We start from the raw sequence: 20,345 nt of genomic DNA on the forward strand, positions 1-20,345 counted from the left end.
AATACATTATCGCTATCGCTAGTGTGAAGATAGTGGCATCATGTGAAACTAGAAAATCTAATGAATCCATCAGGACCAACCATGTCATACTAGCTCGTCGAGAAGGAGGGTAAATAACTGGCGCTAAATTTTTGGCGAGGAAAAACGGGCATGGCCATTTTCAAAGGGGTCCCTTGACCTCTGACCACAATCATGAGATTAGTCGCGATTAAAACAGATATAATGTCCAGTGTACAGGACATCTAGCTCATTTGCAGCCGTTGTCTGTGGTTGGACTGCAATAAAACAGTAAAACCAACAAACAGATAAAACAGGAATGACGTGAATCTTTTACCGCAGTATAATATTTTACTGCACTTCATCCGTCTTTCAGTTCACTACAGAGTCTGATTTCCCTCCAGAGGATAAGACAGAAGGAGAGTTACAGTAGATGTTGTTAGTAAGTGGACTGGAATTCAGGGAGTGGTCACACACGAGGAGGAGCAACACGTGAGCTACTGCACACAACCAGCGCTAATGCTCCCATTACACACATGTAGAGAGAGCCTACCTACCTACCTTATCTATCTATCCACCTATCTATCCATCTATCTATCCACCTATCTATCCATCTATCTATCCATCTATCTATCTATCTATCTCTCTGTCTATGTGAAGGTGTGGTAAATCACTGTATAACTGTATAAAGGTCTGGCTGCGGCCCGGCAGAGTGCTGCAGAGTGAGTCTGGGTTTAATGTTTCTCTGCAGGCAGACATCAGTCTGCTGCGGCGGAGAGAAGCCGGACTCCGGCTGACTCAGCACACGCTCACAGAACAAACAACCTCTGCTGCTGCTGCTGCAAAACAATGGGATGGACCGACGGGGCTGACGGATAGATACTGTAGATCCAGCAGCACGTGGCGGGTTTTTGATGTAAAAGAAACACATGTTTTTATTGTAAAGTAAAACATGTTTTATCTGTGTAAATGATGTGTGAGGTGTAAAGTATTTGAGATTGTATTGATTTTAACAACACAAATCAGTTCTGATGTTGGGCATGGTCACTTCTGCTCACAGGAAGTGAAACACTTAAAGGATAGGTTCACAATTTTTCAGGACTGTATTAAAATAGATGATCATATGAACATTGAAACAGGTTTTGCTTGTTGTAATCATCCTCCTGTTCACACTGGCTGTTAATTTAAAAGATACCCCCCTAACAAGCTCATATGAGGCTTCAGCAGTCTTGAGTTATGCCTGGTTCAGACTAAATGATATTTTTGTCAGTAACGACGGTCACTATGTCAGATTAGGCGATCGAGAGTCACAAATTCTTGTTGTGACTTGGCCGAGAGACACGACCGACTACACATCGGACCCCGACCACACCCAACTGTGGGAAACTCCGGGTCTGAGAAGTGAAGCCAATGCTGAAGTGCCTTAAACCTGCATTCTCTCTAACAGCCAGCAGGGGGCGACTCCTCTGGTTGCTAAAAGAAGTCTGATTGTATAGAAGTCTATGAGAAAATGAGCCTACTTCTCACTTGATTTATTACCTCAGTAAACATTGTAAACATGAGTTTATGGTCTCAATCACTAGTTTCAAGTCTTCTTCAATACAGCATGATGTTCATTTAGTAAATTATGGTTCCATTTAGAGTCAAATAGACCATAAAGCAGGGGATGCTTTAGGGCGGGGCTACCTTGTGATTGACAGGTCGCTACCACAGCGTTGGCCGGTCTGGGAGTCGTCCGTGTTTTCGTCTTACAACTTTAACCCTTTAACAGTGTGTTTTCAGTTAATAATAATCATAACCTTTTTGGTCACTTAAAAATGTCTTATTCAGTGTTAGGTTGTACTTAGCTCCAGCCTCTCGCGTCACTTCTGGTTGCAAAAAAAACAAGACGGCGACGGCCAAAATGCCAAACTCAAGGCTTCAAAACAGCAGTCCACAAACAAATGGGTGACATCACGGTGACTACGTCCACGTCTTATATACAGTCTATGGGCGTAACTAAAGTACGGAAATTATGTGACAAATAAGTAAACGTTGACGGGATACGAACAGCGGCCTCCTGGGAAAATCCTACAAATGTCCAGCAACACGTGTCAAATTCCGCTCTTTACATGCATACAGTCTTTTCAAAATAAACTTCTGTCTTAGATCTACTTGGTTAGGTTTAGGCATCAAAACTACTTAGTTAGGTTTAGGAGAATATCGTGGTTTTGGGTTAAAATAACTCCAGAAGTGGCGTCACTTCAGTACGGAAGTTACGTTGCGAATAAATCAATGTTGACTTCTGGTTTCTTACTGGATACGAACAGCAGTCTCCTGTTCGAAAGTTCAATGTTTTATTCACTGACATCCACCCTGACCTCCGCCCTACACAGCGTCTGTTGCTCTTTATACTGCTTGGTTCACGATTACATGGATTAAATACAAATTACAGTGCATTACTTTTCGTAGGTAAAGCTGAACGGTGTCTAGGAACAGCAACATGTAAACATGTGTGATAAAGGAATAAAAAACGAATGAAATCTTGTGACTCTGTCTCAACTTTGGCTTCTTTCCCGATGAAGACAAATGTGGGACTGTGTGTGAGAAGCTATGTGACCCTGAGGAACAAATTCCTTTTGGTCTGATTATGTGTAAGTGATTTACCATGTCACCCCAGACACCGTGCAGGTCTGAGATGTGACCTGAACACATGCGTTCACGTAAGAAATGGATTTGAACCGGCGTCTTCCGACTCATAGGCCCCAGATTCACTTTTTCGAGTGAAAACAAATTAGCTGCTGGTATGTTGTTTTTCTTGACTAACTGTACGACGGACACAGAGCACAGTAGTAGTGATTCGTCTGTGACCCCGGACCACGTGGACTCGCTAATTGAGAGGGGAAATAAGGGGAAGTTAGCGACCAGGTCGTTTCCAAACAGCCAAGATTTAATCTGTTACTGGATCTGACATGGTGCGCTTTAAAAACCTAAAACTGGAACAGATTAAATATGACAAATTGTGAAAGTAATCACATTTAGTTGAACAAGATTTAAAAATTACTATTTTGGTACAACTGACATTTTTTAAGAACTTTTCTTGATCTGATTTGGACCACATGTATTAGTACCAGTGGTGGAAAGTACATTTACTATATGTACTTTATACTTTATTACATTTCAGGGTGAATTATTTAACTTTTTACTCCACTAGATTTATTTGACTGCTATAGTAATCGGTTACTTTGCAGATTTTACACACAAACTATATGATGAGTTTTAAAGATAACATGCATTACATAGATTGAACAAGCCAACAGTTTATAGAGTCGCTAAAATTAGCTTTACTTTTACCAGCTACGACATAAAATGCTGCATGCAGACCTACAGTAACACACACAGGGGTCATTCTGCATAATATAAGTACTTTTACTTTTGATACTTTAGGTACATTTTGCTGCTAATACTTGCCGTATTTTCTTTTTTCCATAATAATTCATTGGGAGTAACATCAGGTGTACAGAAACATACAAAAAGAGCACAAATGTAAATGATTGTCCCTCCATATTTTGGTATTTTTCCCCCCAAAATCCCCTCCCAATGCTCACCCATTGCAGATGCAAAAAGGATGACGGACAGATAGCACAATTAAATTAAATTTAAAAAAGGAAAGAAAAAAATAAAATAAAATAAGATAAATAAAATAAATAAATAAAATAAATAAAATAAATAAAATAAATAAAATAAATAAAATAAATAAAATAAATAAAATAAATAAAAATAAAAATAAATAGTAATAAATAAAATACACATTGACAGTAATAATAATTAGAGGATAAATCCCAAACTACAGATAAAATAGGCTGATAAACTTTACCATGTACAAACAATACATGTCGTTTGAGGTAAGTGAATATAAACCAAATAAACTACTATAAACCCTGATTAATAGTGAGGTTGTTAGGTGAAAAACATCAGTCTCCAACATGTTTCCAACACATTTCAAGAACTGAAATGCTTTTTTGATTAATCATTTAGTTTATAAAATGTCTGAAAGTAGTAAAAAAAAAAATGCCCATCACAATTTCCCAAAGCCTAGGGGGACGTTATGCCCCCTTGTAGGCTTGTAGTCCAAAAGTTTATAATGATATAAACCAGATTAAAGCAGCAAATACTCAAATTTATGGAGCATTATTCATTCATAAATTACGTAAACCATTAATATCTATTATCAAAATGTCTGTCATGGAGATGTTCTTCAACGTGTGTCATGAAAAACAACAATATGAATTCCACATGATGACATTACTGAAGATGTTGATAATAAATGATAACAGTGAGTCCTCAAACAAGAGTGACAGCGTACCACATGGCTGCGCTGCCTGCAGGGCTCAATCTAATTTTCTTCAAATTAATTATAAATGTAGGTAATTAAAGGCAGAGTAGAAGCTATTAGTCACAGTCATTAGCCACCGGCCGCATGCAGATGAGACACATGCATGTGGCAGATGTGCTTTTCCACCAACGTGTATGGAGGAGGAGCATCATGTGGTAATCACATGAGAGAGCTGTATACTGTAATTACATTGATTACACACATTAGTTACAGCTTTCAGTCAGGCATAATAATGTTATATACTATAAAACCTATTATTTGACACGCAGCTTTATATAATATTTGGATTAAATTAATTTCATCCTTGAGGTCAGCGGCTAAACTGTGAAATGTGTGTGTGATGATAAAGAGAAAATCAGGAGCAGTTTGTAGTTTCCAGAGCTGGATAAAATGTAGTTCAAATTTAAGAAGGGGAATTTTGTTTTTAAGGATTTGATTATTTTCCAAAACTGCGACGCATTGCCAGAGAGAGGTATTTACAAGTGAGGACAAGTAGAAATCAGATTTTCTTAGAAGTCTGAGACAGTTCTTCTGTTGATGCCTGAAACTCTGCCAGTCAGTCAGATGATTGGTGTTTTTTTTGTCTGTCGTCCAAGCTGCATCTCTGACAATGAGAGCTTTGGATATGTTTGGGGAGAACCAAAAGATTAGAACGGGGTTTTACTTTATTATTTACTTTTATAGGGAGCATGTTTATTTAGTTGTTAAAAGTCAGAGTGATACAAATCATTTAAAAAGTGTTGCTCAATAAAATATTAACTGGTTTTGCAGCACAGCGTGCAACATAAAACAAACATGAAATGAAAAATGTCCCAAAAAAAGTCTGAAAAATATCTGAAAAGATGTCTAAAAAAAAGTTTGAAAAATGTTGGGAAAAAAAAAAGTCTGAAAAAGAAAAGTCTGAAAAATGTCTGAAAAAAAGTTTGAAAAATGCTGGAAAAAGAAAATGTCTGAAAAAAAGTCTAAAAAAAAGTCTGAAAAATGTTTGAAAAATGTCTGAAAAAAAAAGTTTGAAAAACATTGGAAAAGAAAAGTCTAAACAATGTCTGAAAAAGGTAAAAGAAAAAAAAAAAGTTTGAAAAATGTTGGGAAAAAAAAGTCTGAAAAAACTGTCTAACTTTGTTTTGTTATAAATGTGAGAAATTGAACATGACACTGGTTAAAAAATAGTGATGTCCAGAACAATATATTCAAAACACTTTGGCAGCTTGACAAAAGCAACATGACAGGCTGGTAAAGAGTCTTTGAATGTCAGAGCAGCATTTGTTTACCAGGATGTGAACAAAGTCCATTTTCGGTAAAAGGCTCCTAATATTTAAGTGTAATAGCCCAAGGCCTTAATTAATTATTTAAAATCATGCAGAGACCTCATTTCAGTAGCGGTGGTTGTGTAACGGATGCATGAAATCTCAGGAGTATTGACCTTTATATTGTTGTTTTCAAACAGAACCATTTGGTCTAGAATACAAGCGAGACAGGCGAGCACTTGGCCTCTTTATGACAGCAATTATATTGGTATTTATGTATTGATCATATGAAATAAAATATTGAGAATTGCAGAATTAATAATTTAAATCTGATATAAACAAATAACTAGGCCGACTAATTGGTATGGTATTAGTATTTGCCTCAATGATGCAGAGTGTCCATACCTGACGGGTGTCGGAGGTAGAGGTGGCTCTGGTGGAGGTGGAGGTGGAGCTTGAGGAAACTGAAGAAGCAGAGGGGATGTGACCAAATCCGTGTCCGCGGTGGCTCAGGTGTGTTCAATGATCAGTCGGGATTCGTGTGGAGAAGTTGAGACACTGTGGAGGATGTTTGCAGTTAATATCTATGCTCATCGTGACCATGCTAACATGCCGATGTTGTAGCTGGAATAATGTTTACCATGTTCACCATCTTATTTTGGCATGTTAGCATTCATGCATGTTTTGAAGGTATTTGCTCTTAAGCCCAAGAAGTGGACAAATTAAAATTTTGTCCTGATGCTAGACTAAAAGTCTGGCAAGCCATCCAATAGCTCTGCAGATATTTTCTTTCTGGACCAAAGACGTGGAATGACTGACCGACCTTAGCATCCCTAGAGCCACGCTGCTAGTGCTGAAAAACGTGATAGCAAGTCCAGTAATGTGGTGAATATGGAGGATTTCCTCGTGGATCACAGACTTTGAAATGGCTCCGGTTGTTGGAAACAATATCTATGTTAATGTTAACGTGTTTAGGCGTAGTTAAATAGTCCACCCATCACTCATTATCAGGTTTTGAAACAGATGAAGTCTGTGGGTCTTTACACGAAGCAGTCTGATGAAACACAGGCATCAACTCTTATCCTCTAAAAGCCAAACACGCTGTCGTAATCTACATCATGTTTTACACACAACAACAGTGAAGATGGAGCACGAACCTCAACTATAAAAACATCTCTAGGTATTTTATTTATCCAAGTCTTTGAGGTTTGTTTCTCAGAAACACCCTGTTTCACAATCACACCAGCTCAAGCTGCTTTGCTCAACAACACTTAAACAACAGCTGCTGAAAGAGACGAGAAACTGACGTAATAGCTTTTTATTTACCTGTCTGAGCGGGGATTTGTACCAGCAACCTTCCAGCCTCAAGTCCACCTCTTTAACACGTCAAATGCTGGAAGCTGAAACAAATATGAAGGAAAAAAAAATGTCAAATATGGAAGTAAACTAATTAAGATTGATTTCACATTGTCTGCATTCTGATCATATTCTACTATAAATCAAAAACACTTTGGTTTCTGTTATGCAACGATATGAAGAGGCCACATGATAAACTGTGACACAGATTGAGTAATAAGTCCAGTCATCCGTGAAAAAAATGCATTTCAAATGATATAAAGTGAAAGAATGTGACTGCAGCGTTTTGAACACGCCTCTTCTGTACACCTTTTGATAGGTTTTCATGTCCGCGGAGAATCAAATCACGCCATATGCATGAAGATGTAATTCATTTCCAACACTGAGTGGAAAGCATGAAGCTGATGGAAATCACCAGCTGAGATATTTACTGTATCCCTCTTACACAACCGCGGCCATTTCAACACAGCCGACAGGAATTCACTCACACAAAGAAGAAGAAACCTCATAGCGACATATCTCAGATTAATTATGATGCCAGCGTATAACTACCATAAACAAATGAGGACATTGGTTGTATATGCGCACAATGGAGAAGTGACAATAAAGTACACTTTAAAATCCCAACATACCGTCAACTATCTCATAAAAGAAAAATGTCTCCCAAATAAAAACTGTATCACCAAGGTGACCAAATCAAAGACTTATTAATCGCTGAATGTAAAGCGGTGAATAAAAAAAGACACTTTGCTCTTATGTTATTGCTTTACAGATGAAAAATTACATAATATTTTGGAATAAATGTGTCTGTTCAGAGCGGCTGCAGCGCTCTAAGACAGTGTTGTCAACAGCAAAGAATCTAAACAAACCAGATTTCCTTTTTGTTTCTATTTTTTTGCATTATGCTGCTTATTTGTGTCGGTTAAAGTTAAAATATTAGACAAAGTCTACAGCCTCATTAGTAGTTCTGTAAGGCTAAATGCTAACATCAGCGCTGATGTTTAGCAGGAGTATTGTTTACCATGTTCACCATCTTAGCTTAGAAGCATATTAACCAGAGACTGTATATAAGAAGTGGACGTAGTCACCGTCACAAGGTAGCCCCGCCCTAAAGCATCCCCTGCTTTATGGTCTATCTGACTCTAAATGGGAACATAATTTACTAAATGAACATCATGCTGTATTGAAGAAGACTTGAAACTAGAAATTGAGACCATAAACTCATGTTTACAATATTTACTGAGGTAATAAATCAAGTGATAAGTAGGCTCATTTTCTCATAGACTTCTATACAATCAGACTTCTTTTAGCAACCAGAGGAGTCGCCCCCTGCTGGCTGTTAGAAAGAATGCAAGTTTAAGGCACTTCAGCATTGGCTTCACTTTACAGACCTGGAGGTAGCCACCTGATATTAACATTTAGCACAAAACATAGAGTACAGCTGAGATGTTTGTCCAAAGTATTGCACAAAATCAAATGTTTGACCTGATGATGGCGCTAGAGGAAAAGTCAGGGGATCACCAAAGTCAGTAGGTTATGTTGGGGAACCATTAATCTCGATAAACAGATTCTGCTGTAGGCAACAGAACAAGACTTTGGTACCGGAAGTGTTCTGGTTTCCATTTGTAGTTTGAGTAGTATTGACCAATCATGTTTGAGCAGGCTTTGGTTGAATGCAGGTAAACAATACATGTGGAGAGCAGAAGCTTTTTGTTTTTAGCTTTTTATTGGTTTAAAATTAGCGTGTAAACTGTCCACTTGTGAAACAATACGGTCGAACACGTCGCCTCTCAACTCAAACTTCAGTCTTGCTTCTCAAGTTGCAAATCGGACTGTAAACAATGAGCAGCCGATGGAAAAGGGAATATTTGTACAGATATCCGCTGGTTACACCGGAACCCCAGAAATATAACCCCTTGCCCCGAGAAGGTTATCATCGTCAGACCGATAGCCGATGGATTCAGAGATTGGGAAAACATAATTGTCTGCTCCAATTTTTTTTTGCCATTCCATCAGGTATAGATGTCAATATCTTTTACTAGATAAATAAGACCTTTGACTTGGTGGTGGTGCTCGAGAAAAAGTCAGGATCACCAAAGTCAGTAGGCTTCATCTTCATGGGACAAAATTTCCCGTCAATCCATCCAATAGTTCTTGAGATATTTCAGTCTGGATCAAAGTGGAAGACCGGCCAGCAGAATAACATTACCCTCCCTATAGAGCCACAACGCTAGCATGGCTAAATCAAAGGATCGGAAAACTTTCAGATGATAAAAAGGGCTTTATGATCAAAAGTTACTACACTGGTGATGAGTAGCTTCTGAATTTGCAGATTGCCCTGAAGTCAACCTTGGTGAGCTAGTATGTCTGTGCCCTCTGCTACTGAACATCAAGTGCTTGAATGTCTGCTATAAAATCAGCGTGACTCCAGCAGAGCATATGGATCCCTTACAGTCTCATCCGTGGACATACAGAGCAAATATGTGCCTCAGAACATACAGTATGAAGTCTGTGGTATGCGTCTGCATGCATGTTTCATGTGTGTGTGTGGATGTGTATCATAAGGCTTCATTGTCATGTGATGCTGGCTCGTCTCTGGGACCGTCAGGTTTTGCTTTTTCACAGTGTGTTTCGTGGAACTGAACGCTCATCAGGTTGTGTTTCTCTGGGAACTGAAGTGCATTTCTCACAAGGTCGCACACCTTGACATTTTCACAGCAGGTTAACGGCAACAAATCCATCAGCACTGCTTCAAAACAAGCTGTTTTTGATGCTGAAGTCAGCTTGATGTACAGTAGGTGCACATCTAATGGAGAATGTCACTTTTTAATGTAAATATTTACGCCAGTTTCCGACAGGAGATACCGCACATAACCAAAGCACTGTACTGCTGTGGACGGGGGCGGCAGCAAAACGGATTTTAGACACCTAAAAGAGGCCTACCGAAAAAAATCGATATCAGTTTAAGTGTACGCTATATTTAGAATATTTTCACTGCGTTACCTCGCTGTCAGACGGCCCTTTTCGACGGGGAACTGAAGCCGTTGTATCTGTCTATGCTCTCTTCAAAGCCACCAGACTCCATTGACAAAACCTGTAATTTTATCTTGCAGAACACGGGGGTTGCTGGTCTACCATTACCTCGATCAGCTAGTCTGTTTGTGTTATTGTGTGACTTTTGTGAATCCGCACTATTTCTTTAAAAAACCAAAGTCAAACAATAACACAAACAAACTAAACGACGGAGTCAGCAGTAGACTAGTACCTCCTGTGTTCGGCAAGGTAAAATTACAGTTTTTTTCTGAGTCTGGTAGCTTTGGAGAGAACATAGATGGATACTACGGCTTCAGTTCCCCGTCGGAAACATAGATTGTATAGCTAAAAAATAGCGTATATATATAGCGTAAACTTAAACTGATATTGATTTTTTTAGGTGTCTAAAATCCGTTTTGCTGCTGCCCTCGTCCACAGCAGTACATCGCTTTGCTCCCGTGCCGGTACTCCTGTCTGTTTCTCCAAACTCCATCTACTGTAGGTAATACACTGACTATGGAGACGTACCTCATACAACCCTACATCAAAACACCCGAACTATCCCTTTAATGCAGCTTTTAAGAAACAATTGTAGCTCCATGATTTGTGCTGCCAAGTTTATCATCCATTTGTGTTTTAAAATGAGATGTTTCTTCTTCATTTAGCAATATGTTATTATCCTGGTAAAACTGTGGAGAGACACAGCGGCTGATCTTTTTTAAAAACATAAATTTGAAGGTATAATAGACCATGCAATTCCACAATCATGATTAATTTTTATATCTGCAACGCCTAATTTTTAATGTTTGTGAATGAGGTTTTGGAGTTTTGAGAAAAAATTAAAGAAAAAAGAAATTTATTCAATCAAAGCAAAACACTTAAAATGACTGCTTTCTTTTGCCTTATTCTTAATGGTAGATAATATATTCAAAGTATATTCATAGTATATTCATATGTCAAAGTTAACGTGTTAAAGCTGCAGTGCGTAGAATCCGGAAAACGCAGAATCCTGCAAATTTGTTTTAATGCCACTAATTTCTTTAATGCATTAACGCAACATGAGATGTTTATGTTGTAGCGGGCTCAGTTTTAAAGCTAGAAAAACTAGAAAAACCTAATGAATCCATCGGTACCAATCATGTCACACTAGCTTGTCATGAAGGAGGTTAAATAACGCTCCAAACTTGTGCTAAATTTTGGCGAGGAAAAACTGTCATGTCCATTTTCAAAGGGGTCCCTTGACCTCTGACCTCCAGATGTGTGAATGTAAACGGGTTCTATGGGTACCCACGAGTCTCCCCTTTACAGACATGCCCACTTTATGATAATCACATGCAGTTTGGGGCAAGTCATAGTCAAGTCAGCACACTGACACACTGACAGCTGTTGTTGCCTGTTGGGCTGCAGTTTGCCATGTTATGATTTGAGCATATTGTTTTATGCTAAATGCAGTACCTGTGAGGGTTTCTGGACAATATTTATCATTGTTTTGTGTTGTTAATTGATTTACAATAATAAATATATATATACATTTGCATAAAGCAGCATATTTGCCCACTCCCATGTTGACAAGAGTATTAAATACTTGACAAATCTCCCTTTAAGGTACATTTTGAACAGATGACATATGTGTGATTAATTTGCGATAAATCATGATAAACTATGGACAATCATGCAATTAATCGCGATTAAATATTGTAATCGACTGACAGCCTTAGTATTAATCCTTTCAACCTTGACAAAGACAGCACATGTCAGCTCTTTCACAATAAAACATGCCAGTATTTCACATTTTTGTGTTGTTTATTTGTTTATAACTTTGCTATTGTGTGTTAGTTTTTATCTAGCTTATGTGATATGAAAGGAAAGTTGATTCAATATAAGCATAAGACTTAAAAACGCCCTACTCTCAATGGTACATAATATAATCATATACATAATAAATAGGACTTTTCTGAAGGTCAGTGAGAAATGTTACCTGAGAAGGATACAACAACAACAAACCACAGAACAGCACAATCTGCTTTTTCGGACTCTGGTATTGATGTCCACATTGTTCTGACTCGTGTCTTTTTGTCTTTTAGCATTCAAAAATGTAATTTAATACATTTATTATCAGAAAATAAACAACCTGAATATGGTGGCACATCAGTCTAGTTAAAGGAAAATGCAGCTGGTCAGCTATTGTGAATATTTTGCCCCCTTTTTTTCCTCCAGCCAGAAATTGATTTAGGTTTGGAAATGTTTTTTGAACTTGTGCCAAAACTAAATGCTGTGTCATTTCGTGTGCTCATAGCCAAGAAGAAGAAGAAAAAGAGATTATCTCATCTGTCTGGATTTGCCCTGACTTGAATGCAGATTCACAATAAGAACATTTATAAAAAAAACACAAATGTGGCGTTGTTATAAGCAGAAATCGGATCACTGAATCAGTTTAACTGATGTGTGGTTCGATATATAACGGGATAAAATAACTGTAATTGTTTCCTCACATTTGAATAATTGCTCATTATGTTTTATCAGATCGAACTGCTGCATTACTGGGAACGTGACTGCATGCCAAGCGAGCAGCAGCGTTTGAGAACGAGCCTAAAATATCAGCCTGATACCTGATATTATTATCTTTGCCTCACTGTGGCAGACACGCCCGTCCACAGGAGCACTAGGATGCATGATTTGGAAATATTGCAGCTCTCTCTCTCTTTGTTATTTAGCCACATACATGTTGTAGAGGAAGAAACACATATTAGAGGTAAGGCCTGGATAATACGAGCCACCTGATACCTGTCACGCCATAATGCTGCCTTGCATTTTCTGCGTTATTGATCCGAGCGCTCGTCCCAACGTGGCTAATGCACCGCTAGCTTCACTCTCAGGTCCAAACATCACTTAGCACCGACTGACGATCAAACAAAAAGAGCGCCCACAGACTTTGTGGCAGAGTGCGATTTGTTCAGATTTGTGGGATATCGGCCAGCGGGCAGGTAAAACGCACTAATAGATTTTATATTAAAAACCTCGATGCTGACAGACGGGATGTGTGCAGAAGCTTTGAAAGGGATGTCATCCTGTAAAACCAGCACCTGAGTAAATATACGGCCGACATTAGTAACCTCCTCCTGAGGCTTGTTGTTGTTTTGGTCAGCAGCCACGTCTTAATTGATCAGTTTTAAAAAGCTTCTTCTTCTTCACGTGCATCTGGCCTTCACGATGTTACTGATGTAATGGCTTAAAATCACATGTTCAGGCTGTTTCAGGGAAAGACCTAATGAGTCGGTTGTTTCAGGATTTCAGGACAAGCAAGGCCTTTGTTAAAGGACTAAATATAAAAACTACTACTGGAGATGTACCCTGTATTTATCACTTCATGTTGTTGTTTGTTATGTCTTTCTTCCTGTAAAACCCAATTAAATTATTGGTAAAATGAAAAAAAATAATTGCTCATCACAATTTCCTATAGCCCAAGGGGATTTCTTGAAATATGCTTGACATATAAGGTCATTTTCAAGCCAAAAATCCTCACACCAGTGAGTGTTTAGCTAAATTACTGAAAGGGCAGGTCCATTATTTTGGTATTTTTTGTAGGTTTTTATATCATTTTGCAGCTTCCCAGTGATATTCCTTATGTATTCAAATCCAAACATTAAAATTTGGGTTAAAGTAGGTATGTTTTAGCATCAAAATGCTATTTTCCCAAGCCCTTCAAAAAACGACCTGTTGTAGGTTTCTGCATGATGACGCTGCTACATGTATAGTATATATAAACATTCTTATAGTCAGTGTATTAACGTTACACGGTAACTTAGATGGCGGTCGGTGTGCTCCCAGTTTGAAGAAGCAAATGGGAGGAAGCTAAGCAACGTACTGCTGTGGACGCCACGTTAGTTCAGATCAGAAAGTCACACAATAACACAAACAAACTAACCGATCGATGCAGCGGTAGACCAGCGACTCCTGTGTTTTGAAGACAGCGATATAACAGCTTCAGTTCTCCGTCAGAAAGGGCTTTCTGACAGCAAGGTAAAGCGGTGAAAATATTTTAAATTTAGTGCACACGTAAACTGTCAGACAGGCCTTTCTGACGAGGAACTGAAGCCGTTATATCGCTCCCTTCAAAGCCACCAGACTCCATTCACAAAAACAGTAATTTTACCTTGCAGAACACGGGAGTATACGTACAACCCCACTTCAAAACATCCAAGCTAACCCTTTCAGTTAATTCCAAACTTAGCAAAGCTAACGCCGACTCAGCTGCTGCTAGCGTTCACATTATTCATAATATTGATTAGCTTACTGTGATAACCACATCACTGCTTTTTGCTAACGGCTGAGTGAGTGTTTCCATTTGTAAAAATTGGAAAAGAACCTGGATGGACCCGCCGTTTAAAAGCTAAATAAAAAAATCCATCATAGAAGAGGCAGAAATTTTAGAAAACGCAGTTGAATGTAGGAGATGAACTCTAACTAACTAACTAACTAATAACTAGATTAATCTGTTGCTTATTTATTCAATTAATTGATGAATCCTTTAGTCTATAAAATGCCCAAAAATTGTTTAAAATGCTGTTAAAGAGGACCTTTTATGCTTATTTTCAGGGCATACTTATATTTTGTGTTTCTACTAGAACATGTTTGCATGCTTTAATGTGTAAAAACGCTTTATTTTTCTCATATCGGCTGTGCTTGTGCTCTGAGATCCTGCAGCGTGCCAAACTAGCCATTATGCAAATGTCTTACTTTGTGACATCACCATGTTACAGGAGAAAAGGACTTCGATCAAGACATTTCAGGGGGTTCAGGAGCAGTGTTTCTGTGGGAGAGATTAACTCCCTTTGGCCTGGACTTTGTAACTTTGCAAAACTTTTACATGCACAAAAAACTCCATAATACACTAAAGTAAAGGGAAAAAGCACAATAGGTCCCCTTTAATACGTTTTCAGAGTCAAAAGAGAAAAGCGGCGAGCAAATCATCACATTTCAGAAGCTGAAGCCAGAGAATATGTGACATCAATCAATGACGATTAAATGGTTGTAGAACTTTTTGTCCATTATTTTTCCGATGCTCAACTAATTATTTATCGATCTGTCATTTCAGCACGTTATGAACTGAAGTTGAACGGGTGTCTGTGCAGACATAAATTACAATATCTAATCACAAGATAACAATGTCAGACAGACTGATGTCGATTTCTTTTAAACTCACAACTTCAGCCGTTTCACCGCTCCCAGGTTCATTCTTTCCATATTCCCACATCAGCATCTAGAATTCATGATGTACGCTTTTTCAACGACTAACGCAGTTATTTGCTATTTGAACATGTATTTACAGCTTCTATTTGTGTTTTACATGACGTCACAGTGCACCGGATGCCTCATACTGTGTGGCCCAATTCCAATCCGGCCCCGACACGCCCTCTCTCTACCTACTTCCACTCCGTTTGCGCGTTTTTTGCACCATATTAAGTGCCATCCCAAACCAATTAGCGGGGAGTGGGCTGTAAAACCCTCCAACAGCGAGCCTGCATCGACGGCGACTTAACCAGCCTTAACTCTTACCGACGACGTGCAACGCCGCTTTGTGTTCGTCATGGAACACGCTCCAATGTCGGCTCTGTTTGGCTACCGGTACAAACAATTACTCATAAGCTGCTTAAACTAAGATAGAGATTTAATTTATTCTAATTTATTGCCATACAGACATTATCAACTTAAATAGATTGTATTTAGGATCAAATATACCCTTGTCTAATCTCGGTTCATTTGATTGTAAAGTGTTGTATATTTATACATATACAGTATATAACATATATTTATTATTTTTTTACCCCTATCAGCAGCTATAACCCCATAAATTATTATATCTTCAACTGTGCAATACTGATTTAACAGTACAATAATTAAGTGGTGCAATAATCTGGTTTACATTATTAATGCATTTATTTAACATTCATATTTATTTATACTAGTTTTGCGTTTTTACACACTTAATGATAGATCCTATTTTTCAGCATTATTATTAGTATTGCTATTATGCATATTTCTTGTTTATATTTTCTTATGATTTCTCTAAGTTTATATATATATATATATATATATATATATACTGTATATATGCACTGTTAAGAATGTCCCAGTAAAATAAAAGTAAAGTAAAGAACTGGCAGCAGGGTTGCCTTTATGTTACTGTAAAATTAACATTATAATTCTGTTGCTGAAATTTACAGCTTTGTATTGTTAATGAAAAATACTGTTTGAACTGTTGTTTTTTTAATTAATTTCACAGTATTTTACATTTAATTTACTGTTTAAAGATACATTATATAGCTGCTTTTTCACCTTTCTTTTACATTATCTTACTGATTTGTTTTAATGCACTATTTATTTTTTACATACATTTTAATAAACATTATTTTTTGCCTAGATGAATAGACTTAGCAGGTTACAGACATATAGGAATAGTCACACTAAATACAAGTAAAGGCACTTGTTAGGAAAAAGGCTATAATAGACTTGTTGTTGTCTCTAGCTGGCTACAAGTACAGAATGCAAACCAGAACAACATGTGAGTGAAGAACAATAAAGCTAATTCACTGATTTTACAATCATGTACAATGTACAAGCCTCACATGAGCAGATCAGGTCCCAGAATTAAAAACATACTGCATGAAACTGTTACTGATGATACTTTAGACAGCTGATCAGCAGTAAAGTGATGTTTTAGTTCAGTTAAAAAACGGCCTATGGGCGTAATTTAACAGGTTTTCTTTTGTATTAACAGTAATGCACTGTTTTTTAGCAATAACAGGTTAGTACTGTTGAAATCCTGCTGTAAATTAACAGCAATTGTTTCCAGTGTATATAGGAAGGGAGGGAAGTTCGTCGCTGTATTTCTACCCTCCACCTTAAAGAAGGATGCTTCGTTGAGCTGTGAGTGGGACTACAGACGGAGTTCACTCCATCACGGAGGGGGAGGGTGAAGGGACCGGATTGGATTTGGGCCTACAGTATGTTACTGAGCTACATGCTTATTCTTGTGGAGACAGTCTAGGCCAGGATGAACTGCTGTTCTTCCACTTATCACTGTGAAATCTCAAGGTCTTGTAACTAACTGCTGCTTGTCCTGACCGTAACACCAAACTTTATCAGCCTCACAGGCCAACATGACTGTCCTCATGTAGCATGTTTGATGATGTCCTTCGGTTTCCTCTCACGCTTTCCCAGCTGAAATCTCCATCGTCTTGCCTCCCCTGTCCCCGTCCACCATGAAGGGGTTTTAAACTAAAGTGTACACAGCGTCAAATTGAGTTATGGCTCCATGTCAATAAACTGTTTCACCGCCATCCCGTCACTGCTGGAGCCAGAAGCTGACATCGTGAGTGTCCTTGTCCGATTAGGCCGATCAATGAGACTGAACAGAGAGGAGAGAGGAAGAAGAGGAAGGAAGAGGAGGAGGAGTGGAAGGAGAACTGAGGGATGTGTCTGTGTGAGTTGAGAGGAGGGGGCAGCTCCTCCCATAATTAACTTAGCGTGCTGCGCTGGAGGTCCATGTTTACGGGGCAGGCGAGGGAGTTTCCTTCACTCGGTGGACAGCTCTGAGCTCGGAGAAGGCAGCAGCCGGCGCTCTCACTCTCTTCTCTCTCTCTGGTTATTTCTGCAACTCATCCCCTTCGCTGCGCTGCGACTAGCGACCTGCACTCACAGGCTGATCCAGGACGAGTCGGGGAGGAGGGAGCAGCAGCAACAGCAGCAGCACCTGCCTAACCCTCCACCACCACCTCCACCACCACCCTCCCTTCCTCCCTCCCTCTGTCATCCCTCGCCTGCCCGGCCCAGGACCTCATCTCCTCTGCCACCGCTTCCACCACCACCGCCATCATGTGCGACTGTTTCCACCTGGCCTTCCCCAACTGGCACGCCGACTCCTCACGGACGGGTGGGCATCGCTCTCTCTCTCTGCTCTCTTTTCCCTCTCTGTATGACTTTGTCTGTGCTGTTTCCCCCCCTGTGTAATTCACTGAGTCAGCAGCAGTGTTCAGTAGTGCAGTGGGATAGATTACGTTTGTTTTTGTGACGTGTGAGTGAGTGAGCGTGAGGCGGATGGTGCTGGTGCTGATGCTGATGCTGAGTTGTGATGCTGACCTGCAGTGAGCGCTGGGTGTGTCTGCAGAGCGCAGAGGGAGTGTTTGAAGATGTCATCATCGACGTTGTCAGGCAGCTCTGTTTCCCTCCCGCTGTGTGTTTGAAGCAGAGGCTGAAAGGCAAACAGACTCGGTTACTGTGGCAGTTCAGCGAGGCAGGAATAGTGATAACTTCCTGGGGGTAAACATGAAAAAGGGCTACTGAAATGTGGAAACATTCCCCCAAAAAAACCCACAGATCTAAGCTTTAAAGCTGCAGTCTTTATGTGAAAGAGGGAAGCGCTACTACCTGTAACCTTGCAGCACTTTTACTGTTGTAACCTAAAAAAAATTCTGAAAGTTTAGGATGCTGAAAGCTCTAAAACCTACGCAATGCACATCTTACTGCTTCTCTTGATGCACCGCATTATGGATTTTTCACAATTATAAACGCAGAGTTACATCAAATGGATGTTGATGATCCGCTTACATGTCTTAACATGTCTACATGCCATGTAAATAAACCATATCTGATCACGTATGTGGGCTTAGAACATAGTTATGTAGTTTGTGTGAAACCGATTACATTAAAGCTTTATGTATTCGTGACGATGCTTGTAATCTTGAAAATATGCTGCGCGAAAAAAACGTTTGAACTGCAAATCTGTAAAATTTTACGCAAGATTTATGACGCAAGTCGTAAAGCACATAGACGACGCTGATTTTAAAACATTTTTTGCTGGAAATAGTTCCTGTAGATCTAATTTACACATTTGTTTATGATTTATTCATAGTTTCCGATACATGAGCAACAATTTTATAGACATTGTGGATAAAAAAATTATGTTTTAAAACGCTACAGGGTTGGAGTTCTTGCAGAGGAGGAATAAATCAAACAGTGAAATGAGCCAAAAAAAATCGCTGCATCACCGACATGACATGTAGAGGATATATAGTCTGGGGAGAATCACAAAAAAATCTTTCTGGAAATTATAATATGTCTCATTTAACTGCCTAGTTCAAGTACCTAGAAGATAATTGTTATTGTTTGTATATTGTGTTATATGTTGTGTTGGCTGATGTTGAGGAAAGGGCTCAGGTTGATGTTCGCTGTTAAAGGGAGGTGAATATCTGCTGTCTCATTAATTTATGTCGCCCCTTTCCATTTCCCACAAATCTCCTCATTTAGCTCTGCTGCTACTTTTAATTAAATCTGCCTGAAGATGTGGAGAGATTTGTGTTGCTGTGAGAGGCTTCTCAAGGTCAGAGAGAGAGAGAGAGATAAAGAGGGAGAGAGCTTAATTTACTGCTAGGAAGTGAGCCAGACAGAGAGGCCGCTCTGCTCGACAGTGGAGCCTAAATCAGACCATCCTGATCCATTACGAACCAGCAGCCTCTCAGTCGGGACAAATCCTGCTGTTGAATCAATACCGCACCACTTGAATAGTTTAATATGTGAAGCTGCTGTCACTCTGTGCCGACCAGATTCAGTGGAAAGAGTCAATCTGAGGATTTGTTTTAACCTGCTTGGTGCATCAGGTGGACATTGGTTTTATATGTTTGTTTTTATTTACAGTTTTGACAATCAGTTGGGGTTCAAGGAACTCGTATTTAAAGTCTGGGTGAAGCAAAAATAAATGTATGTTCTGAAAAATGTGTTATTAACCACCCAGCCAAATTTGAATGATTAAAAAATTCGGCAAGTATATCAAATTAGGTTTCAAAATCATAAAAAATAAGCAGTTTTCTCTGCTCTGAAATGCTGGGGGCGAGTCCGCTGAAGGCTCTGAAACCACGCCCAATGGCTGGTGAGGGTTGAATACATAGACTGTATATAAGAATTGGACGTAGTCACCGTGACGTCACCGTGAAGTCACCGTGACGTCACCCATTGGTTTGTGGACTGCCGTTTTGAAGTGTCGAGTTCTGTATTTTGGTCGTCGGCGTCTTGTTTTCTTGCAACCAGAAGTGACACAAGAGGGTGGAGCTAAGTACAACCGAACACTGAATAAGACATTTTTAGTCGACCAAAAAGGTCATAATTAACTTTCATGAACTGAAAACACACTGTGAAAGGGTTAAAGTTGTAAGACGAAAATATGACGACAACGCCGTGGTAGCGACCTGTCAATCACAAGGTAGCCCCGCCCTAAAGCATCCCCTGCTTTATGGTCTGTTTGACTCTAAATGGGACCATAATTTACTAAATGAACATCATGC

The 20,345-nt window shown here is 39.1% G+C and overlaps 1 protein-coding gene and 1 long non-coding RNA gene across 3 annotated transcripts in view; one reads left to right on the forward strand and one right to left on the reverse strand.

Annotated features, from left to right (window-relative positions):
• Positions 1-3,717: 3,717 nt before the first annotated feature.
• LOC119474794 overlaps positions 3,718-20,345 on the reverse strand; it is a 44,651-nt gene continuing 28,023 nt past the window's right edge. For both annotated transcript variants that reach the window (XR_005203653.1, XR_005203654.1), the window contains exons 3-6: positions 18,148-18,259; positions 6,946-7,019; positions 6,025-6,177; positions 3,718-4,989 (exon numbers count right to left, since the gene is read on the reverse strand). This is a non-coding gene — a long non-coding RNA (uncharacterized LOC119474794). The remainder of the gene's footprint in view (positions 4,990-6,024; positions 6,178-6,945; positions 7,020-18,147; positions 18,260-20,345) is intronic.
• LOC119474754 (neuroblast differentiation-associated protein AHNAK) overlaps positions 16,797-20,345 on the forward strand; it is a 32,189-nt gene continuing 28,640 nt past the window's right edge. Inside the window, exon 1 of the mRNA XM_037746961.1 lies at positions 16,797-17,941. Coding sequence (XP_037602889.1) covers positions 17,884-17,941 — 58 coding nt within the window. The 5' untranslated portion in view covers positions 16,797-17,883. The remainder of the gene's footprint in view (positions 17,942-20,345) is intronic.

This window comes from Sebastes umbrosus, chromosome 16, assembly GCF_015220745.1.
Source record: "Sebastes umbrosus isolate fSebUmb1 chromosome 16, fSebUmb1.pri, whole genome shotgun sequence".
NCBI classification, from domain to species: Eukaryota; Metazoa; Chordata; class Actinopteri; order Perciformes; family Sebastidae; genus Sebastes; species Sebastes umbrosus.